Here is a 24,689-nt window from a genome sequence, read left to right as displayed (position 1 = left end):
GAATAAAATAAATGTGATAGTGCACATATTAGGAACCAAAAGCAAATATGCTTAATAAAGAAACACTAATTCACTCTTACTGAAGTCAGGAAGAAGACAAAAATAACTATTAGGTAACTGTTTTGATAATAAGTCAGTGTTACAGATAAGAAAAATAATGAGGCATAAACACAGGGAAAAAATACAATCAATATTTGTAAATGATACACCTGTTAATCTAGAAAATTTAGAAAACAAAATGAATAACTATTAGAGCTAATAAGACAACTAAATTAAGGAGCAAGGTGTTGGGTAGCAATCTATCTAACAATCAGTTTAAAAATTAAGTGAAACTATAAAATTTTACTGAATACATCAAAAAAGAACTATACAAATTGAGACATGAGCTGCAAGTCCAGATGAGAAGTTTCAATATTATAAAAAGTACCAACTGTCCCCAAATAAATGAAATTCCAGTCAAAATTCCAACAGGATAAGAGAGGTCAGAGATTGACAAATTACATTTAAAATTCATTTGAAAGAGTAAATGCAAGAGAAGCATTCAGCAGTTTTTCAAAAGGAATAATAATGAAATAGACATTCACTACTAGGTATCAAATCATACTACAAAATTATAGAAAGTAAATCAGGAAGACATAGGCATCGGAGCATATAAAAAAATATCAGATCATAATACAAAATCCAGAGATGAATATGAAACTGTATACATAACAAAGGTAACATTTCAAGTCAGATGGATTATTCAATAAATGATAATGAGAAATAATTATATACTCATATTTGGAGGGGACATATTAACTCAAAAAATGCACAAGAATTATACCACTCAGTTCCAGAAGTGTGTGCACAAAACACAGAAATCCTCCCTGGAAGTGGATAGAGGCACATATCCACTGGGATGAATGCTCTAATGTTCTTATAAACTTGGAACTACCATTAGCTTTCATTTTACATAGGAGAGCTATCTAATAATGATGCCAACAAAGAGAGGACAGAGACAGACAGATGATGATAACATACTGACCAACCACTTAGTTCCATCTAAGAACATCTAATTTACATCAGTGGTCAATACTGTCCCCACAGAGCAACTGAGAAATCCAAAGAGATGGTTTTGCTAGATTCAATAAATGGGGTAGTACCATTCATACTCAATAGATAGGAAGGAGCAGTACTAGTCATCCTGCCAAGAAATGGGAAGTCAGCCAGGATCAACACGGAACTGTCTTCCAACATGTGTAATTTGTGAACATCCTGCCTGGACATTCATTTGGGGCATGTCTGTTTAGAATTAACTGAATTTTCTAGTAACACATCTACTGTGAAAATCAAGGGAAAATTATACATTCCCGCCCCCAGCACTTTCCCAGGAAGTCTTCACCACTTTGGAAAATCTTAACACCGGCAATCACAGGTTCGATCCCTGGTTGGGGAAGATCTCCTGGAGTAGGAAATGGCAACCCACTCCAGTATTCTTGCCTGGGAAATTCCATGGACAGAAGAGTCTGGCAGGCCATAGTCCAGGAAGTCGCAAAGAGTCGGACATGACTGAGCACATACAGATGCACACAACTCTAGCAATGCTGCTTGTGGTAGACAGAGACGGTAGATATTACACTCTCATACCATCTGCCTATCATATTAATTAAAAAAAATTACAGACATTTATTCTTTAGTTGAAAAATCCATACACATAATCAGAATATACAGTTTAAGGTTTCTTTTTAGTGCAAAGGAATCCAACGTCTCAAGAGCTTTGATGAGCCTGCAACATGTTTTCTGGAAATCACTTAACTGAGCCTTTTGAGACTCTGGAACAAAACAGAAGAAAAATTGTCTCAAGAAAATCAGCACTTAGATTTTGAAATCAAACTGCTGCTGCTGCTGCTGCTGCTGCTAAGTCGCTTCAGTCGTGTCCAACTCTGTGCGACCCCACAGACGGCAGCCCACCAGGCTCCCCCATCCCTGGGATTCTCCAGGCAAGAACACTGGAGTGGGTTGCCATTTCCTTCTCCAATGCATGAAAGTGAAAAGTTAAAGTGAAATCACTCAGTCGTGTCCGACTCTTCGCGACCCCATGGACTGCAGCCTACCAGGCTCCTCTGTCCATAGGATTTTCCAGGCAAGAGTACTGGAGTTGGATGCCATTGCCTTCTCCGTGAAATCAAACTACCTATTAATTCTATACATCCAGAACTGGAAAGAACTGGGACAATTCTCTTCTATATTTCCAACATGCTCAGATTTACCCTAGCAAAGAGATGCCTGCTCTACTGGAAGACATAATGCAAACAGAATAAATTCAACAGAAGATGGTGATATGCTTTTTTTTTTTTTTTGGCCACAGATGTGGCTTGTGGGATATCAGTTCACTGACCAAGGATGGAACCCAGGCCACAGCAGTGAAAGCCCGGAATCCTAACCATCAGACCACCATGGAACTCCTGGTGGTACACTTTTAAGGAGGACACAATTGATGGCCTGTGGCAAGTTTATGGAATGGTAAAGATTTTCAGGGCAGGGATGAGAAAAATAGCTACAGAAAAGGTAATGTAAGATTGCAAATAAGAACTTATATTGATAACTGAACTGAGCAATGATATACTTTTAAACAAAGGTGGACCTCATTTACCTAATATTCAATTTCCAACAGTTTCAATACATACCATTGGGAATACCACTACTGACTACTTTGCATATAATTCAGGATTCCATAGACCCCATGGAGACATGGAATTCAATGAGAAGCCTTCATCTTTTATGTGAAATTCAAAGGCATTGTGAAGTCTGAGGTCAACTGAGCTAACCAGGTTAACTAGGATTTGATTCATTTGTAAGAGAACCCTCCTGCAACAGTTCTATTTAATTCTCCTAAAAATGGTGGCCTTTTAAACTTTTCTTTCAGAAGCAGCAGTTATATAAATGGGATGCTGGATTAAACCTAAAAATAGGGGTACTGGTCAACTTTCATTATTTTTCTACATATAATCCTGGAAAAAGGTTAGGAGATCCCTCTTCCCACTCTACACATTTCTCATCAAAATATAATTTGAAAGTTTGTCCTTGCCAAACTATAAAACAGTTACTTGAGAATAAACCAGCAGAGCACTGCATCACCTCAATAAAGCTGTAGGTTTCATCATATGCACCAACAAATCTACAGGGGTAGTTTCTACACCCCTCTTTTGAAGACTATCTCACACCTCTCATACCACACAGCATTTTAAACACTGACATATAACTCCCTAATAAGATAAAGCAAAGATGAAAGTGTTTATAAAGCCAGGGATGAGCAGCTTCCACATGATTTGTAATTCTTTACAGTTTCAGGATTAAGCTGTCAGTCAGGCTTTGATTCATGTTAAATAGTGTATGGATGATGTTAATGTCGCCCCCAGGCCCCATTTCCTGGCCTACTCCTTAGAACTATTTCCATGAAAATATATTTTAAAATAAATAAATAAAGGGGTGTAAAAGATAAAACTGTTTATCTTATTAAATACACTATCACTTAAGTCTTCTAACATTACTGCACTTTAATTTTCATAATTTCCCAATGCATTCATGAAGCAATCTGCAGAAAATGTTTTAACAAATTAAAGAGCTTTTAAATCTGATATTTGTATGTATTTGTGAAATGATTATCACGTAAGTCTAGTTAATATTCGTCACCATACAGTTTAAATTTTTTTTTAACATGAGAACTTTTAAGACCTACTCTCTCAGCAATTTTCAAATATGCAATAACATTATTAACTATAGCAGCCATATTGTACATTATAATCCCATGACTTATTCATAATATAACTGGAAATCTGTCCTTTCTGATACCCTTCACCCATTTCACACACCTCCCACCCTAAAATCCCTCTGGCAACCACCAATCTGTTCTCTGTATCTATGAACCTGATTAATGAATTTTTTTTTTTTAAGATTCCAACTATAAGATCATACAGTATTTGTCTTTCTTTGTCTGATTTATTTCATGCAGCATAATGCCTTCAAGGTCCATCCATGTTGTTGCAAATGGCAAAATTTCATCCTTTTTCATGGCTGAATAACATACACACACATATATATGTGTATCACAATTTTTTTTTAATCTATTCATCCATCAATGGCTCCTTAGGTTGTTTCCATGTCTTGGCTATGGAAAACAATGCTGCAACAAACATGGGATGCCATTTATCTTTTCATATTTGTGTTTTTGTTTCCTTCAGATAAATACCCAGGAATGGAGTTGCTGGATCATAAGGTAGTCCCATTTTTAATTTTTTTTGAGAAACCTCCATATTGTTTCCCACAGTGGCTACACCAGTTTACATTCCTACCAAGTGTAAAGGGGTTTGTTCCCTTTTCTCCACAACCTCATCAACACTTATTATTTCTTGTATTTTTGATAACAGCCATTCTAACAGGTGTAAGGTGATATTTCATTGCAGTTTTGATTTTTATTCCTCTGATGATTAGTGATGCTTGGCATTCTTTCATGTCCTTTCTGGCCATTTGTATGTCTTCTTTGGAAAAATGTCTATTCAGATATTCTGCCCATTTTTTAAACAGATTGTTAGGCTGTTTGCCTTTCATTTTGTTGATGATTTCCTTTGCCATGCAGAAGCTTTTTATCCTTCGATGTAGTCCCACTGTTCATTTTTGCTTTTGGAGTCAGATCCAAAATATCATCACCAAGATCAATGTCAAGGAGCTTGCTGCCTATGTTACCTCATAGGGATTTTATGGTTTCAGGTCTTATGTACAAGTCCTTACTCTATCTTGAGTTAATTTCTGTGGATGGTATAAGGCAGTTTCATTCTTTTGCATGTGGTGACTCTCAGAGCCCCAAAATGGCATCTAGCTTTCTCCTCAGCAATAGACTGAAGGCTTTCAGCAAATTTTCACTGCTTAACATCCTGATGGACAGGCCTGCCACAGGATGCATCCTTAGGAAATGTGCATTTACAGCCACTAAAATACACACAAATCTAATATACAACATAATCTCACTTGGCCCTGTATCCCAGTCTGTGCACTTTATCAAGCCAAGTGGGGCAGGCAGTCTTACAGAGCTCTGAGAGCTGGCAGTACTGTACCCTGAAAAGAAAGTGCATTAGGTCAACTGCTTCCTCCTCTATAGCTCCTGGATGTATTAATACTTGTACCGATACAAGTACCCATCTTGGCTTACCTAATGGCTGCTGCCAGACAGAAAGGCACTATCACTTTCTTAGTGATTCTCCACACAGAAGCAAGCATCTGGTATTTCACAGTCTCCCAAATCAGTCATAGCCAAGTATTTATAAATTTAAAAACATATTTTTTATGTATTTAGTTCTCTTTTATATTAGTTGGAGAATAATAATATAGGCATAGATGTTTTAATTATATTTTATAGGTTTTATTATGAATAAATTCCAAATCAGGATAATAAGAAATGATATCATATTTGCTAAAAAAGAAGAGATGTTGGGTCTGATATGGCCAAGAACCACTTGAGTTATATGAACCAACACATTCTAATTTTCTCAAGTTATATTAAATTGAATTTCTATTGCTTTTAACAAGAGAGTTCTGACCATTATAACTAAAAAGCACTAGATAAGAAAATATTGGGAGAAAATATGGGTATATTTTAAAATCATGAAATAAGGAGAGAGACTTTCTAAGTATGGTATGAAATCTAAAATATGTAATATATAAACAATATATAAAAGATTAAGATCTTTGCTACATAGAGAGAACTCCTATAAAACAATTTTTTAATTCTGTAATAGGAAAACCAAAGGATATTAATAAACAATTCATAAAAGAAAAAATGCCTAATAATTATATGAAAATAAACTTAATCAAATGAAAAATTAAAGAGACATTAAAAAGTAATATTTAGCATATTACTAGCATATTTTTGTCTATCAGATCATGAAAGATAAAAGACTGATAACAGTTTGATAAGGATGTTCCGTACATTTCAAATACTACTGGTGAGAATATAATGCTATAGCCTTTCAGAAGGGCAATTGGACAGTATCAATTTTCAAATGGTCATATCTTTGACCCAGCTCTTTCTCTCTTAGAATTTTATACTCCAGCAAGAGAATTTCAGAAAAACATCTACTTCTGCTTCACTGACTATGCGAAAGCCTTTGATTGAATGGATCACAACAAACTGGAAAATTCTTAAATAGACTGGAATACCACACCATCTTACATATTTCCTGAGAAACCTGTATGCAGGTCAAGAAGTAACAGTTAGAACCAGACATGGAACAACAAATTGGTTCAAAAATTGGGAAAGGAGTACATCAAGGCTGTGTATTGTTATCATGCTTATTTAACTTACATGCAGAGTACATTACGCAAAATACTGAGCTGGATGAATCACAAGCTAGAATCAAGATTGCTGGGAGAAATATCAACAAACTCAGATATGCAGATGATACCACCTTATGGCAGAAAATGAAGAGGAACTAAAGAACCTCTTGATGAAGGTGAAAGAGGACAGTTGGCTTAAAAACTGTCTTTTTCTGGCGTTAAGCCAAAAAAAGCTGGCTTAAAATTCAACATTCAGAAAACTAAAATCATGGTATCTGATCCCATCACTTCATGGCAAATAGATGGGGGGAAAGTGGAAACAGTGAACAGTGACAGATTTTATTTTCTTGGGCTCTGAAATCACTGTGGATGGTGACTGCAGCCAAGAAATTAAAAGACGCTCCCTGGAAGAAAAGTTATGACAAACCTATACAGCATATTAATAAGCAAAGACATCACTTAGGTGACAAAGATCTGTATAGTCAAAGCTATTGTTTTTCCAGTAGTCATGTGTGGATGTGAGAGCTGGACCATAAAGAAGGCTGAGCGCCAAAGAATTGATGCTTTTGAACTGTGGTGTTGGAGAAGACTCTTGAGAGTCCCTGGGACAGCAAGAAGATCAAACCGGTCAATCCTAAAGGAAATCAACCATGAATATTCCACTGCAAGGACTGATGCTGAAGTTGAAGCTCCAACACATGGCCACCTGATACAAAGAGCTGACTTGGGGAAAGATCCCAATGCTGGGAAAGACTGAGGGCCTGAGAAAGGGGCGACAGAGAGTGAGATGGTTGGATATCATTACAGACTCAATGGACCTGAATTTGAGCAAACTCCAGGAGACAGTGAAGGACAGAGAAGCCTGGCATGCTATAGTTCATGGGGTTGCAAAGAGTCGAACATGATTTAGCAACTGAACAATAACAAAATGAGAACAGCAACAACACCTACCATTTTACATGGATTAAATGAGCTAAGTAGAAAAAAGCACAAAGCACAATCCTATGCACATGGCAAACACTTAAAAATTTAGTGTTTATCATTGCTACTAAATGGTATCCATGAGATCAAGGACTACTATCTGTTTTGCTCACCATCATATCCCCAGTATCCAGTGAAGTGTCCCAACATAAAAGACACTCTATAAGTATTTGCTGAGTGAACGTTTTGCAGTCACAAGACTCTATATTCCTATTAAATTTCATATTAACTCCATCACTGCAATCTATTGAGGTCTTTTTGAATCCTAATGTCATCCAATATATCCGCTATCTCTTTCAGTATCTTCTGAAACTTTGATAAACCTATCACCTAGATATTTATCTGAAATATTAATAAAAATGTTAACTAGAGACCTATGTCATTAGTTTTATCATCCTTCAGTTTATCATCATTGGTAAACTGGTACTAGTTGAGTACAGACATTCAATTTGGCTTCATTTTCATTCTGCGTATATATTCTCATCTTGTCCACAAAGTACAAAAATCTTATTATGTCAATTAGATTATGTCAGTATGTCCTTCACTGAAACTACCCTTAAAAGAATTTAAATAACAATTTAGCACTCACCTTTCAAAAGCCGGGGATCTCTCTGGACGAGTACTTCCTCGAGATCTGTATCTCTGAGTCACTGACAGCCGTGGAGGCCGACTTGGTCCCCAGAAGTCAGTGTGAGTTTGGTGACTCCTCTCATTGGCTCTGTTATCTTGGTCCAGTAGACTGCTACTTAGAAAGGGTCTAAAATCTTGGAAAAACATCGTGGGGTCCAAACGGTCCCAGAACTATAGCAAAAACCAGAAATAAACAACATGTTACTTTTTTCAAGAAAAGGTGACAGAGGAAACAGGATGAAAAAATACTGAAAAAAAGAGAGGATTAACTTTTAAGACTTCAAAATTCAGCAGTTCCAAATGTTAAAAATGTATGCTTCCCAATTTCGTGGAGGAAAAAAGAGAAGTCTCTCAAGTGTATGCACAGGGGGAAAATTTTGTATACCAAGAAATAATTCCCTTCATATAGAAAGAAGCCAATGGCCAGACCTTAATACTGAGCTCATAGCCACATGGCTCTGACCAGTTTCCCACACTAAAATTAAAAACATGAACCAAAGGTTGATCTTGAACTTCTGTCCTAAGTACAATCAATCATCTAGATAAACATTATAACCTTGTGTATTGTAACAATGACATCCACATGTCTACCATAGAATAACCTAAGATTAAACAAAATGGATGTATACACTTGTGGGGGAAAAAAAAGAATCAACACTACAAAGTGAAGACAGATGTCTATAAAATACCTAACTTATAGAAGGTGCATGAGGAAGCTGTGTCAAAGCTGTGCCAAAGCAGTGCAAGAATGTCTGATAAGGCCATTCTATCGTACACACTTTTTACTAAAAGCGTATTGGCATGGGACAGGCATGTCTAGGGGCGAGGGGGAAGGGGAGTGCTTGTTGGGTTTTGCCAAGGAATCACTAAACAAAGAGTAAGAGGAAAAAATCCAAGTTACCTCTAAAATAATTTAAATTTTATTTATTTGGGCATCAGATATTTCAAGAGTTCCACAGACCACAGCTTACTTCACTCCATCCAACCAAGTACATAACTCTGGTCACATCCTGGTCTTTTCATGTTGTTTTAAAGTTTTAAATCAAGTTAAAAAAAAAACCTCATCATTTATTGTATTTTTTAGTATGTTACTAAAATATTAAACTACTCAATACATGAGCTTAGATCCTAAAATCCTCACAGCTCCTCCATCCCAGACTGATCTTTCTTCCAGAGACCGATACTTGCAACAGCCTCCTTTAGAAATACTCAGAGAAGGGTTAGCAGCTCAGTTGCACATTAAGCTAAAGCTGATTCTCAATCTACCTTCCAGTAATTTGTCACATCAATTCTTGAAGTTAAGGGGTTTGTCTAGGTTTGTCAGTAATGTTATTTTTTGCTAATTTTTCCAATTTATAATTTCTGCTTTATTTTCAAAGATGCTTTCTCCCTTTTTAGTTAAAAATATACAATAAATATAAATTATAAAAATACAAGTGCAGAATATAAAATACAAAGTACAATATAGCTTCCATTCTCTCAGCTGTGACCAAACCCTACCCCTAATTCCAAAGAACTATTTAGAGGTTAATTTGATATGCAGAATTCCAGATTTTTTTTTCTTGAGAGGGAATTGTTAAATTTTAATCTTTTGTTTTCCTTTTTATACTTTATGACTTTCTTGTTGCTGTTTGTTATAGTTCTAGAACACAGGCACCATTCCACTAATAGAAACTGACAGGACATAGAGACAGAACTATCTGATGAATACACACAATGACTAGAAAAGAAATATAAAGAGACTTAGTTTATGAAAAGACTTAGCTTACCTCTGAGAAATCATCCCCCCAAATAGGTCCTATATTAACAACTGCAAAAACTAAACAAACCCAAATGAAATAAAAGCAAATAAAACTTCAAAACATTAAAATACAGTGCAAAAAAATGGTGAGACAAATTTAAGTCACTTTCCAGCCCTTCAGTCAATAAAAGGCTGTGACTGTGTCTTTGTTTGGATTCAGGTCCTCCTTTTTAAATTATGCCCTAAAGCCCTTGCCCCAAGTGATGGGGGATTGGGGGGATGTTAAGCGGGGCAGTGAACACCGGTCTGTGACACCAGACAGCATGCGCTTTCACGGTGGGCCAGCACAGCAATGACGACTCCCCTATTCTCACCGGTAAAGCTTTAGAATTCCAGATCTTTAATTATCTATGTGTACATACATTCACCAGGTTTTATAAACATACACCCACATTTATTCAACAAATACTTACTGAGCATGTACTATGTCCCAATCACTTTCTGGGAATGATTAGAATACAGCAGTTAACAAGATGTGAAAAAGCAAATAAGAACTTGTGCCCTAACAGATTTCATTTTCAAGTGGGAAGAGAAACACTCTCCCTCCCTCCAATAAAAAACAATGCCATGAAAGGAAAAAAAGGCTTGCAATGAATAACTCAGAACAAAGGCATATCATTCTTTTCAACAATAGCACTGTATGGATGTTTTATGTTTTATAAAGTCTTTAACATTTATTATAATATATAGTATTTGACACATGTAAAATAACACAAGAAAGGAGGTGTAAGAAAATAAAACAGGACTTCCCTAGTGGCAGAGAAGATAAGAATCGACCTGCCAATGCAGGGAACATGGGTTCCATCCCTGGTCTGAGAAGATCCCACACGCTGTGGACCAACAAGGTCCCTGCGCCACAACCACTGAAGCCCATATGCCCTAGCGCCTGTGCTCCACAAGAAAAGCCAACACAATGAGAAGCCTGTGCACCGCGACAAAGAGTAGCCCCAATTCTCCGTCAACTAGAGAAAGCCTGCACACAGCAATGAAGGCCCAGCGCAAACGAAAAAAGTAAAAATAAATTTTTTAAAAAAGAAAACATATGGTCGTGTAACCATCTCTTAGCTCATATGACCAAAACCACTGAAACCCTATGTCCCTCCCTCCTCCAACCTCCAGGGATAACCACTACCCTCAATTTTTTCTTTACCATTCCTTGAATAGTTTTACCACAGATATACACATCCATAAATAAAATGTGCCTTATGAATTAATATGAAAGTGCCTAATGAAAGCACTTGCTTTTCTGTCTCCACATGTTAATACATTTATTTTCACACACACTTTATGCCACACTTTTTAAAATCTTTTCTTCCCTCAATAAACATAAGGACATAGTATTTCCAGTTTTTTGCCATTACAAACAGCCAGTGCGAACATTCTTATATATGTTTTCTGCTATAGAGATAGGAAGTTTCTGTTAGTGGTCTATACAACTTTATATATGGTCTATATTAATGCCAAATTGTTTTCCAAAGTGGTTGAACCAATTTACACATCCACCATGAGTGTTGAAGGGTTTCCACTGTATCAAATCCTGGTGAACACTTGATAATAGGGCTTTTTAAAAAAATAGTTTTTACCAGTCTTCAAGACAGAAAACACTTACATCACTAGAGGTTTCTCTTTTTGTTTTCTGTGTATAAGAATCCATAGGAGGTTGATTTTTTAAATGTATATTTTTTTGTCCTACTGCAGAAAGTAAACTCAACAGGTCTATAGTAAACCTGAAAGACTCCCTTCTGCATTTCTTGTATAGATGGTATAAACCATATAGTAATGAACTCCCTCAGCTATTGTTTATCTGGGAATGCCTTAATTTCTCCTTCATTCTTGAAGACAGTTTTACTTGATTTAGAATTTCAAGGTGGCCATTTTTTTCTTTCAGCACTTTAAATATGTTATCTCACTGCCTTCTCAGTGTAGTTCAGTTCAGTTGCTCAGTCGTGTCTGACTCTTTGCGACCCCATGCACTGCAGCACGCCAGGCCTCCCTGTCCATCACCAACTCTCAGAGTTTACTCAAACTCATGTCCATTGAGTCGGTGATGTCATCCAATCATCTCGTCCTCTGTTGTACCCTTCTCCTCCGCCTTCAATCTTTCCCAGCATCAGGGTCTTTTCAAGTGAGTCAGTTCTTCACATCAGGTGGCCAAAGTGTTCGAGTTTCAGCTTCAACATCAGTCCTTCCAATGAATATTCAGGACTGGTTTCCTACGATGGACTCGTTGGATTTCTTTGCAGTCCAAGGGACTCTCAAGAGTCTTCTCCAACACCACAGTTCAAAAGCATCAATTCTTCAGCACTCAGCTTTCTTTATAGTCCATCTATATTATACTGTCCTCTCATATCCATACATGACTACTGGAAAAACCATAGCTCTGACGAGACAGACCTTTGTTGGCAAAGTAATGTCTCTGCTTTTTAATATGCTGTCTAGGTTGGTCATAACTTTTCTTCCAAGGAGTAAGCATCTTTTAATTTCATGACTTCAGTCACCATCTGCAGTGATTCTGGAGCCCCCAAAAATAAAGTCTGCCACTGTTTCCACTGTTTCCCCATCTATTTGCCATGAACTGATGGGACCAGATGCCATGATCTTTGTTTTCTGAATGTTGAGCTTTAAGCCAACTTTTTCCCTCTCCTCTTTCACTTTCATCAAGAGGCTCTTTAGTTCTTCTTCACTTTCTGCCATAAGGGTGGTATCATCTGCATATCTGTCTTTCTCTGTCTGACTTACTTCACTTAGCATGAAAACTTCTAGGTCCATCCATGTTGGTACAAATGGCATTATTATTTTTTAATGGCTGGGTAATATTCTACATTGTGTATATGTATACATGTGTGTGTATATCACATCTTCTTTATCCTCTCATCTGTCAGTGGACATTTAGGTTGCTTTCATGTCTTGGCATCCCTGGTGGCTCAGACGGTACAGCATCTGTCTACAATGTGGGAGACCCGGGTTCGAGCCCTGGGTTGGGAAGATCCCTTGGAGAAGGAAATGGCAATCCACTCCAGTACTATTGCCTGGAAAAATCCCATGGACAGAGGAGCCTGGTAGGCTATAGTCTATGGGGTCGCAAAGAGTCGGACACAACTGAGCAACTTCACATGTCTTGGCTACTGTAAATAGTGCTGCTGTAAACACTGGAGTGCACATATCTTTCCAAATTAGACTTTTTGTCTTTTCCAGATATATCCCCAGGAATGAGATTGCTGGATCATATGCTAATTCTATTTTTAGTTTTTTTTTTTTAATATTATTTATTTTTGGTTGTGCTGGGTCTTCATTGCTTGTAGTACATGGGCTTGTCATTATGGAGGCTTCTCCTGTTGAGGAGCACAGGCTCTAAGGTACGCAAGTTTCAGTAGTTATGAAGCACGGGCTCAGTAGTTGTGACTCACGGGTTCTAGAGGGCTGGCTTAGTAGTTGTGGTGCACGGGCTTACTCGGCCCACAGCACGTGGGATCTTCCTGGACCAGGGATCAAACCCATGTCCCCTGCACTGGCAAGCAGATTCTTAACCCCTAGACCACCAGGGAAGCCCTACTTTTAGTTTTTTAAGGAATCTCCATACTGTTCTCCAAAGTGGCTGCACCAATTTACATTCCCATCAACAGTGTGGGAATGTTCCCTTTTCTTTGCACCCTTTTCAGCATTTATTATTTGTAGATTTGTTCATGATAGCTACCACTGTGGTTTTGATTTGCATTTCTGTAATAATTAGTAATGCTGAGCCTCTTTTCATGTGCCTATTGGTCATCTATATATATGTCTTCTTTGGATAAATATTTTAAATTTTTGATTAGAAGAAAAATTAAGCACCAAACTCATAATATCAGTAATCTGCATTGATAATTACACACGAATTATTGCATCTAACATTTGTAAAAATGCTGAAGGAACCCAAGCTTAGAAGCAGCTTCAACATCAGCATAAGGCATTTTCTACTTGTTTGGAAACTGCAAATTAGTGCAAACAGATAGTAGTAGTCAATGTATTTGTCCCAAGATACTACTGTATGTTGACCATATAGCACCTGATAAACAGAGCACACCACACAAATCTATCGGAGAGGGCGATGGCACCCCACTCCAGTACTCTTGCCTGGAAAATTCCATGGATGGAGGAGCCTGGTAGGCTGCAGTCCATGGGGTCACTAAGAGTCGGACACGACTGAGTGACTTCACTTTCACTTTTCACTTTCATGTACTGGAGAAGGAAATGGCAACCCACTCCATTGGGAGACACGACTGAAGAGTTGGACATGACTGAAGCGACTTAGCAGCAGCAGCAGCACACAAATTTATACCAAATCAACACTAAGCATAAGAATAGCTTCAGGTCATTTGCCTCTGAGCAGACTTAAGACAAGCCTAAGAGAAAAAAATAGCTCATACAACAAAACTGGGTATTCAAGACAAGTTAAAAACAGATATTCAGTCTATTTTAGATTATTTTCTCACATAGGTTATCACAAGAATACCATTATAAAGTTTTGGTGAAACATTCAAAAGATTCACAGAAACAGCCTACTTGACAAGCTCTATCTTGAAAAACTGAAAATGTTACTCTACATTGGAGGTAAAAAGATGATGCTTCAAAAAATATGTAGGCTGAAATACTTAACATGTTTCAATATAAAAAAGATGGAGTGACTTCCCGGGGGTCCAGTGACTAAGACTGTGCTCCCAATGCAGGGGGCCTGAGTTGGCTCCCTGGTCTGGAACTAGATCCCACATGCAACTAAGAGTGCCCACATGCTGCAGCTAAGACCTGGTGCAGCGAAATAAATAAATGATATGGACAATTAGCAAAATTTGCTATAAGCTAACCACGATTATATAGGCTAACCAGAAGAACTATACAAAAAAGATGTTAATGACCCAGATAACCATGATGGTGTGATCACTCACCTAGAGCCAGACATCCTGGAGTCCAAAGTCAAGTGGGCCTTAGGAAGCATCACTACAAACAAAGCTAGTGGAGGTGATGAAATTCCAGCTGAGCTATTTCAAGTCCTAAAAGATGATGCTGTGAAAGTGCTGTACTCAATATGCCAGCAAATTTGGAAAACTCAGTGGCCACAGGACTGGAAAAGGTCAGTTTTCATTGCAATCCCAAAGAAAGGCAATGCTAAAGAATGTTCAAATTACAGAAGTTGCACTCATTTCACATGCTAGCAAAGTAATGCTCAAAATTCTCCAAGCGAGGATGTATGCTGCATGTGGGATATAGTTCCCTGACCAGGGAGCCAACTCAGGCGCCCTGCATTGGGAGCACAGTCTTAGTCACTGGACCACCGGGGAAGTCACTCCATCTTTTTTATATTGAAACATGTAAGTATTTCAGCCCACATATTTTTTGAAGTGTCATCTTTTTACCTCCAATGCAGAGTAACATTTTCAGTTTTTCAAGACAGAGCTTGTCAAGTAGGCGCTAGCAAAGTAATGCTCAAAATTCTCCAGGCAAAACTTGAACCAAGACTTGAACAGTACATGAACCATGAACTTCCAGATGTTCAAGCTGGATTTAGGAAAGGCAGAGGAACCAGAGATCAAATTGCCAACATCTGTTGGATCATTGAAAAGGCAAGAAAATTCCAGAAAAATATCTACTTCTGCTTTATTGACTATGCCAAAGCCTTTGACTGTGTGGATCACAACAAACTGTGGAACATTCTCAAGAGATGGGAATACCAGACCACCTTATCTGCCTCCTGAGAGATCTGTATGCAGTCAAGAAGCAACAGCTAGAACTGAACATGGAACAACAGATTGGTTCCAAATTAGGAAAGGAGTACATCAAGGCTGTATATATTGTCACCTTGCTTATTTAACTTATATGCAGAATACATCATGCGAAATGCCAGGCTGGATGAAGCACAAGCTGGAATCAAGACTGCAGGGAGAAATATCAGTAACTTCAGATATGCATATAACACCACCCTTATGGCAGAAAGCAAAGAAGAACTAAAGAGCCTCCTGATGAAAGTGAAAGATGAGAGTGAATAAGCTGGTTTAAAACTCAACATTCAAAAAATTATCATCACGGCACGCATCCAGTCCCATCACTTTATGGCAAATAGATGGGAAAACAATGGAAACAGTAACAGACTTTATTCTCATGGGCTCCAAAATCACTGCAGGTGGTGACTGCAGCCATGAAATTAAGAGACGCTTGCTCCATGGAAGAAAAGCTATGACCAATCTAGACAAAGACAGCATATTAAAAAGCAGAGACATTACTTTGCCAACAAAGGTCTGTCTAGTCAAACTATGGTTTTTCCAGTAGTCATGTATGGATGTGAGAGTTGGGACCATAAAGGAAGCTGAGCTCCAAAGAACTGATGCTTTTGAACTGTGGTGTTGGAGAAGACTCGAGAGTTCCTTGGACAGCAAGGAGATCAAACCAGTCAATCGTAAAGGAAATCAGTCGTGAATATTCATTGGAAGGACTGATGCTGAAGCTGAGGCTCCAATACTTTGGCCATCTGATGTGAAGAACTCAGTCCTTGGAAAAGACCCTGATGCTGGGAAAGATTGAAGGCAGGAAGAGAAGGGGACGACAGAGGATGAGATGGTTGGATGGCATCACCAACTCAATGGACTTGAGCTTGAGCAAGTTTCAGAAGTTGGTGATGGACAGGGTGGCCTGGCATGCTGCAGTCCATGAGGTCACAAAGAGTGGGACACAACTGAGAAACTGAACTGAACCATGATTTTATGAGCACCTCAAATATTATGGTCAATTCTTTGAAAAGTTAAAGAGTTACTATATGGCCCAGCAATTTCCCTCCTACTTATATACTTGAGAACACAGAAAATACATACAGAAAAAAATTATACATATTCCCAGCAATGTTATCCAAAACGGTTAAGTGTAAATAATGGAAATGTCCATCAACTGATAAGCAGATAAACAAAATGTAGTATATCCATACAGCAGATCCTGCAGCCATAAAAAAGAATTAAATACTGATTCGTGCTATAAAACAGAGATACGTCAAGAAAACATTATGTTAAGTGAGTCAGTCACAAAGGTCACATACTGTATCATTCATTCCATTTATATCAAATGTCCTAAACAGGCAAAACCACAGAAACAGAAAATCAGCTGATGGTTTCCTAGAGCTGGGGGAACTGGGAAGAAAAAGGAGTGACTACTAATGGATATAGGGTTTCTTCCAGGGGTGATGAAAAAGTCTTAGAATTAGATAGTGGTAAAAAAAAAAAAAAAAACCATTATGAGCTACAGAGATGAGTCAGCTGAGGGCCATTTCAAAATTACTAATTTAAGAAATGCAATTTTGAAAAAAGTTCACAAAAAAACCATTATGATCTACAGAGATGAGTCAGCTGAGGGCAATTTCAAAATTACTAATTTAAGAAATGCAATTTTGAAAAAAGTTCACAAGAAATTTTACAAAAGCACTAAATCAAGATACAGGACATTTTCATCACCTCCATATGTTTCCTAATGCATCTTGGTAATCCCCTCCTCCTGCCCCTCCCTGCCCTCAAGGAGCCAATGATCACTCCGTGATTTGCACTTTCTCGAATTTTATACTTTCTAGGAGTTCATGTAAAGGGAATCATACTATATGTATTCTTTCACTCAGCTTAATTATTTTGAGATTCATTCTAAGTTTTACATGAATCAAGGGTTTATGTTGAGTCACATTCCACATACTTTATATTGCTGAGTAGTATTCCATACTATGGATATACCACAATTGTTTATCCATCCACCTGTTGATGGGCACTTGGAATGTTTCTAATTTTTATTATTACAATAGTTGCTATGCACAATTATGTACCTATCTTAGGAGAGTATAATGGTTAAATCATATGGCTGATATTTCTTAAAAAAAAAAAAGCCTGTTTGCTAAAGTGGTTGGACCATTTTTCAATTTTAGTTGCTCCACAGCCTTACCAAAAGTTAATATCCTCAGTCTTGTAAAGTTTAGCCATCCTAATAACTATGTAGTAGCTCACTTTGATGAGTTGTTTTTTTTGTTTGTTTTTGGCCATACCACGCAGCATGAGGATCTTAGTTTCCCACCCAGGGATTGAACAATGCCCTCTCCAGTGGAAGATCGAGAGTCCTAATGACTGGACTGCCAGGGAATTCCCTCATTGTGGTTTTAATGGGCATTTTCCTAACTTCTCAATGGACATGAATTTGAGCAAACTCCAGGAGATAGTGGGGGACAGAGGAGCCTGGCATGCTGCAGTCCATGCAGTCACAAAGAATCAGAAACAACTAAACAACAACAACAAACAACAACTAATGATGTTGAGGTTTCTTTTGCCATCTATACACCTTCTTTGGTAAAGGAGATTGTTTAAATCTTTTGCAATTTTCTAAAAATGGGTTGTTTTCTCATTATTCCATTTTAAGAGGTCTCTACGTAGCCTGGATAACAAGTTTTCAATCAAATATAAAATTCCTAAATTTTATAAAAATACAGAGTATTCAAGTGCTATTCACAAAGAAAAAATACGATGTCCAGTACCCACTCACCCCTTAAAATGTAAACACTGTGCCATAACTTATCTCTTGAAATGCACTTTTTCCAAACGAGTTTAAGCTTACAGGCTATAGATGTGGTCAACTGGCAGTCACTGAACAAAAAACTGGCAAGGCTGACACCAAAACTATTTTTTGTTTCATTCTTCTTCCTTCAGTTACCATTGAGTTTACATTACGTTCTTTGCTTGGCAACAGAATTACCAATTCTGTGTGAACTTAGTAGTGAATTAGAGAAACACAGTTATTCTTTGAACAACTGCTGAAGAGTTCTGGAGTTGATATTTCCAAATGGACTGGATGTGAAGTAGGCAGCACTGTGAAATGAGGTCTTTTAACTCTTTATACTAAGAAGTGAGACAGATGAAAGATTTGGTTGAATTAATTCAACCTTTAAGAGCACATCCAGGGTGCAGCTGCTTAAAGAATCCAAACTCTACCCAGAATTTGAGTACAAGCCTTCTGGCTGAGACTGAGAAGAAAAGCAAACAGCTAAAAGGAAGACTTACTTGGGAAAAGAAAGTTAAAGATTTGAAATCTTTAACTTTTACTAGGTTTAATCATTTAAAATTACCATCTTTGTAAGTCAAGAACAATAGAATATCAACAATTTTATTTAGCTCAGCTTAATTTAATGTTGTTCTTGATTACTTCAGAGCCTTCTCCACAGGTCCCAGGAGCATACACAAAAAGACCATAGTTGGTACTGGAGAGAGACTTCATGAAGGTAGACATAATATTGCCCTCCCAGACTACTCATCTCCTCGCCTAAATGCCAGAGGTACTAGTCCCAGATCCTTGCTAACTACAGACTTGAATTACTAAACTCAAAGGTGAGAAGGGAAGACCCAAGAGCTTTCACGTCCACTTCTAACCTCTTTATTCATTCCTCATTACTTTTTCCTACCAGAGAAATGATGTACCTGATTGGTAGGTTGTAAAAACCTAACATCTGCTAAGTCACATTTCTCCAGTTGATGGAGTTCATGTATAAGGGCCCTGCACAAAGGCCAAAGAAGTGGTTCTGAGTATTTGTGCCTGCTCTGCTGGCTCTAATTCTCAGGAGGGACATCCTGTGCAGACTTAGGATGTCCATTTGGCCACAGATCAAATGCGGTTTTCAATTTCACTGAATAAAAATTAAATCTTTATTTCCATCTCCCTAGCATCCATGCTTTACTTCTCAACATGTTCTAGACTCTGAGATGAAGTGAAGAGGTATGATCAATGATCAACCATCATGTATAGCCAGACATGTTTTAATACAGGATAACAGTTTAATATAGAGAATTCATGAAAGAATATGAAGTCATAAAATATAACTCTTATAATTATGAAAAGATAAGAAAAAAAATTGTGCTATAATCCTAAGTAAATTTTAAAAATCAGAAATATAACATAGCATATTCTATGATTATATCTGAAAACAGTTATGAAGCATGAATGTGAGAAATGGAAAGTATGAGAAAGAAAGAAAGAAAATGAGAAAGGGAGGGAAGGAAAGAATGAAATAAAAAATAAGGTAATGATAATATGGAAGACTTTTTAAAAATCTTATTAACGTTGTTATAGTATCTTTCAGTATCTATGCCTCAGGACAAAACCTGAAAGGAAATATAGAAAGAAAGGGGGCTCTTAGAATAGTGGAACTCCAGATGCATTTTAACACCTTTTTTATTGCCCAATGCAATGCTGCATATGTACCAAAACAAATTTTATTTAAATAAATATAAATCAGGCTGCTCAGAGCACCTTGCCTTCTTGAACACCTGGGAGTTCTTTTTCTAGAAAACCATCTATCTTATTTTTGCTAATATGAATCAGAAGCCATAGCCACTCTTGCACTGAAGTGATATACTCAGGAAAGCTGCGACTTTCAGATCAGATGTCTCACTGGCACCAGGTCATGGTCAGAAGCTTTCAAGTAATCAATTAAATGCTCAGATAGCAATGGGCTCAATTCCCCAGATTATCAACAGGGGCCTCAGTATAGCTATGTCCTCTCTCTCTACAATCTGTTAGCAACATTTCTAAATTCACTCTCCACCAACCCTCACACATTACTCAAACATAGTTCCCATTTCACTGGCAACTCTTCTCCATCCTCATCCACTCTTCCTGTTCCCCCACCCCAGATCTCATTCAGGAAAAAAATATATATATATATACACACACACACACATACACACACACATATACATATGCATGCTTGAACTAAGCCTCTTCTAATATATCTAGTGTTTTAAGAATCCAGCATTAATAAATACTAATTAAGAAAATAATCTCTTCATTGTACAAGCAACTCTGAAGAAAAATAGAGCAAAACTGAGCATAAGCATTTGCTGGAATTATCAACTGAAATATAGAAAAGAAAAACAACTCTTGTTTCCAAACATAATTTTCTTTCCAGGCTTCTCCTCTAGGGATATGGGTATAATTATGAACTTAAAGCCTATGAACGCTGTCTAGAGGAAAAGTGTTTGTGTTTTCTCATCTCTTTGTTTATCTAAATTCCACCTACCTTTTGAGGCTCTAGTACTCGAAGCCTTGTTTTACCTTCTCCATGAAGTATTATTAACAGCTAAAATTTATTAAGCACTCACTATTCGGCAGGCACACTGGCCCACACACCTGGCATGTATCAACTCAATCCTCACAACAACCCGGAGGTAGGTATTATTATTTTCCCCAATTTACAAAGGAGGAAACAGAGGCACTGAAAAATTCTAAGTAATTTTGCCCAGGTTACACAGTCAGTAAGCAGTAGACCCAGGATTTAAACTCAGGCAATCTGGATCTGGGCATATCACTATGTCATTTGACCTCTTTTCCTAAACATCTTAGTCTTTTCAAAGACAGCAGCACACCTAATCTGTCCTTTCTACTGTCTGTCACATACACCCCACAGTAAGTTTATTATACCCTCTGTACATTCTTTCTTGTATCCATACTTGTTTCATATGTTTGCACTTGCTCCCCAACTAAATTATAAGTTCCTTGCACTCAAGGCAACTGTAACATTTGTTTCTTGCCCTAACTTCTAGCAGAGTGCTGGAAGTGCACTCAATATATACTTCTTAGCTGTTTTTTTTAATCCTTGACAACTTATACAATATTAAAAGACAGGTTTTTTTCTATATAAGTGCAAAATATTTTAAAAGGAGAAAACTGAAATATTCCCTTTGATGACAAGGGAAAACTGGGTGTAATCATGCCCTTGCTACAAATCCTGAAGAACATGATGTCACAGGCTATAACTAGGCAAAATTACTTCAACACCTGAAGGATAACTCATGCAGTGTCAGATTTAGCATTACTAAAGTTGGGAAACTGACTAAATATATATATTTATTTTTCTTCTGAATGCATCTTCTCCTAGTGAGTCATAACTATAAAACTTGTATTTCCATCTCCTAAAAGAGAACACTTAGGGAAAATCAGATGAAGTTTTTCCTCTGCATATGTATAACCAGTAAGTGACAATCTGTGTTATCGGGAATAGCACACACAAGGAAAAAAAAACTACTAAAACTGGAAAGGCTTTCATGCCTGGTGAGCAGAATCAATTTTAAGTAATGTTTTTTCATCCATCAAAACAAGAAAATGGGAGTTTAAAGACATAATCTATCTTGAATCACACTAACCAACCCACATACCAAGTCAGTTCAGAGTTAGGTAAAAAGCTTAATACCGGATATTGGGAAGTACCACAGACCATAAGTAATAGAAAATACCCTTACTAAAACAGGATTGTTACCCAAACATTAAGTTTCTTGACTATATCTAATAACACAAAAAGTCTGGGGAGCTGAGAATTCCCTGGTGGCCCAGTGGTTAGGACTTGGTGCTTTCACTACTGGGGCCTGGGTTCAATCCCTGGTTTGTTTGAACAAACCTAGTTTGTTCCTTAGTTGCTTGTAGGAACTAAGATCCTACAAGCTGCACGGTGTAGCAAAAAAAAAAAAAAGTCTGGGAGCTGCAAGTCTTAAAATAATTTTCAGAGGATAAAGGAGAGAAGCTTAGGGTTTTATGGGCTTCTTACTGAATACCAGTTTTCAGACACACCTGCAAATACAGTTTTACTTTATACACAAATAAATACTAAGAAGTTTTGCTTGTTCTCAAAACTTGAACTATTTCCAAAAAAGGTTAATGTGATTCTGAAATCAAAGAAATTCCGATTATGGGATTTAATTTTTTTTTTCTTTTAGCATCTGTTAGCTTTCTAGAGCTAACCAAACTATATGGCAGTAGGAGCAAAAGCAAACCAGTGTTTTCTGTAGGCAGAGGGGTCTACGCTTGTGAGATATAGTCTCTTAATGCTTATAAACAAAAAGTACTTAGTGTTACTTAAAACTGTACACCTTAGGGCTCCCCTGGTGGCTCCAGGGTAAGGAATCCACCTGCCAATGCAGGAGAAATGGGTTCGCTCACTGATTCAGAAAGATCCCACATGTCACATGGCAACTAAGCTTGTGCACCACAACTACTGAGCCTATGCTCTAGAGCCCGAGAGCCACATCTACTGAGTCCACCTGTCACAACTACTGAAACCCACATGCCCCAGAGTTTGTGCTTCGCGGTAAGAGAACCCACATTATATAAAGAACTGGAAATTAACTATAGGTCCTATCGTGAGACCTGGAAGGCAAGTAAATATCTTATCCTTAATCTGGCACCCAAATTCCAAAACATATACCAAATTACCATATTCATTAAAGGTAATCTCTAGAAACCAGTTCCTCTGTGTAAAACTGTAGACTGTGCCTCAATGTGACTTCAGTTATAACTCATCCCCTGCTCTTTACTTGACTGTCACACCACTAAGAGTCTGCACACAGTTATTAAAAAAAAACACAAGCTTTACATTCTCACACTATATACACAATATAGAAGCAGAAAATAACTGATAATACCTCCTAATCAAAGGTTTACTAAAAATAACATGCCAAAGCCCCAACTACTGAACACAAATCCTTCTAAGACTACTCTTGCCTACATTTCCCTTAAACATTCTGAGGTTTTGTTGCACTGTCACTGTTGTAGCACGAGGCCACTACCTAAAGAATCCATAGAGCCAAAGGAACACTTACCTCGGAAAATTGTGTTGATGTGCTGCTGCCACCACCTAAAAAACTGAAGAGAAAAAGCAATGAGAAGTGATTCTATTTTCTATTCCCAGGAGTAAGCTTCCCTCCCAGAACCTAAATATAGAATGGTACAGTGAGAACAAATCCCAATAAAGAAAAATAACTCATTCCAATGTGACACCTACAAAGGAAATTATGAAGAACTTGCATGTAGATTAATCTATGAAAAATACTATAACAAACTACAAAATCAAGGATAAACCAAGTGAAGAAAATTAGAGACAGGGGCCATCACAGGGAAGGAAGAAGGACCCACAGCCAGCAATGCAACTCAAATCTGAGTAAAGGAAGAAAAATATTTATTCTCAGAAGCTAAAAAATAAAACTAGATTCTCCAAATAATATTTCACTAAAAAACCACTAACCATCAGATGAACACACAACATTTGAAACTACTAGAAATGATTAAAAATTAGTAATGCAAGGGGTCTGGTACAATATTTAGCATCTTATAAAAGGGCTCAATACATATTTTTTCTTCTGATGGTGATTATCTTACCCACCCCTCAGAGTCATCCTCCATTAAGACTTTACTAAACTCACCAAACAAGACTCTTCCACAGCCCTCTGCACTCTTGACTTTGATTCTAAATTTGACACCTTGTATTATACATATCTAGAACTTGTTTCATCCATTTCTACTTCTTACCCTTCTTTCAGAAACATAAAGTTCAGAAGGTAAAGACTGTATTTTATTAATACCACAAATACATGTATTTATTATGTATCAGCCATTAGACAGAGCACTCAGCACTTTTGATAACACTGCTTTATTATATCCTGCATTGAAAACTCAAAAGTAAACGTTACTGAATTAATATTGCATGTGTAAACCAACTCCCAAAGACCAGGAAAAAATATTAGATCCCACTGTCCCCATGAAATTTGCAGAGAGAAAACTGGCTAAAACACTTTGAAAGAAGGGGGATGGAAAGAATCACAAGAATTGTTGAATATCACTTTTACTTCAAGACACATACAAGGGCACAAAAGTACACACATTAGCACACCCGCATGCACACACTCACCCCAATGATATAAAGTACACAAATTACTAGGGCAGCTTTCATTTTCAGAATTACAGTAGTAATCCAGGCACTGCACTCAGCTCATTGAGAAAACATACACACCCTGGTTAGTCTGGAACCAAAAGTGAAAAAACAAAAGCTAATGCCATTCTCTGTCTATGGCAGCCTTATTCTCTGATTAGAAACCATTTGACAACTGTTATTTGTTTCAGAAGTTAAAATGTCTTTTGTAAAAAAACACTTCCTCTGTAGAAC

The 24,689-nt window shown here is 37.4% G+C and overlaps 1 protein-coding gene across 2 annotated transcripts in view; it reads right to left on the bottom strand.

Annotated features, from left to right (window-relative positions):
• RNF115 (ring finger protein 115) overlaps positions 1-24,689 on the bottom strand; it is a 73,250-nt gene that overhangs the window by 24,855 nt on the left and 23,706 nt on the right. For both annotated transcript variants that reach the window (XM_019956672.2, XM_019956673.2), the window contains 2 exons: positions 23,350-23,392; positions 7,880-8,091 (listed from right to left, as the gene is read on the bottom strand). In XM_019956672.2, the coding sequence (XP_019812231.1) occupies positions 7,880-8,091; positions 23,350-23,392 (255 nt within the window). The remainder of the gene's footprint in view (positions 1-7,879; positions 8,092-23,349; positions 23,393-24,689) is intronic.

Source organism: Bos indicus, chromosome 3 (genome assembly GCF_029378745.1).
Source record: "Bos indicus isolate NIAB-ARS_2022 breed Sahiwal x Tharparkar chromosome 3, NIAB-ARS_B.indTharparkar_mat_pri_1.0, whole genome shotgun sequence".
Lineage (NCBI taxonomy): Eukaryota > Metazoa > Chordata > Mammalia > Artiodactyla > Bovidae > Bos > Bos indicus.
The sequence above is the reverse complement of the archived record's forward strand: the minus strand, read 5'-3'. Positions and strand labels throughout refer to the sequence as shown.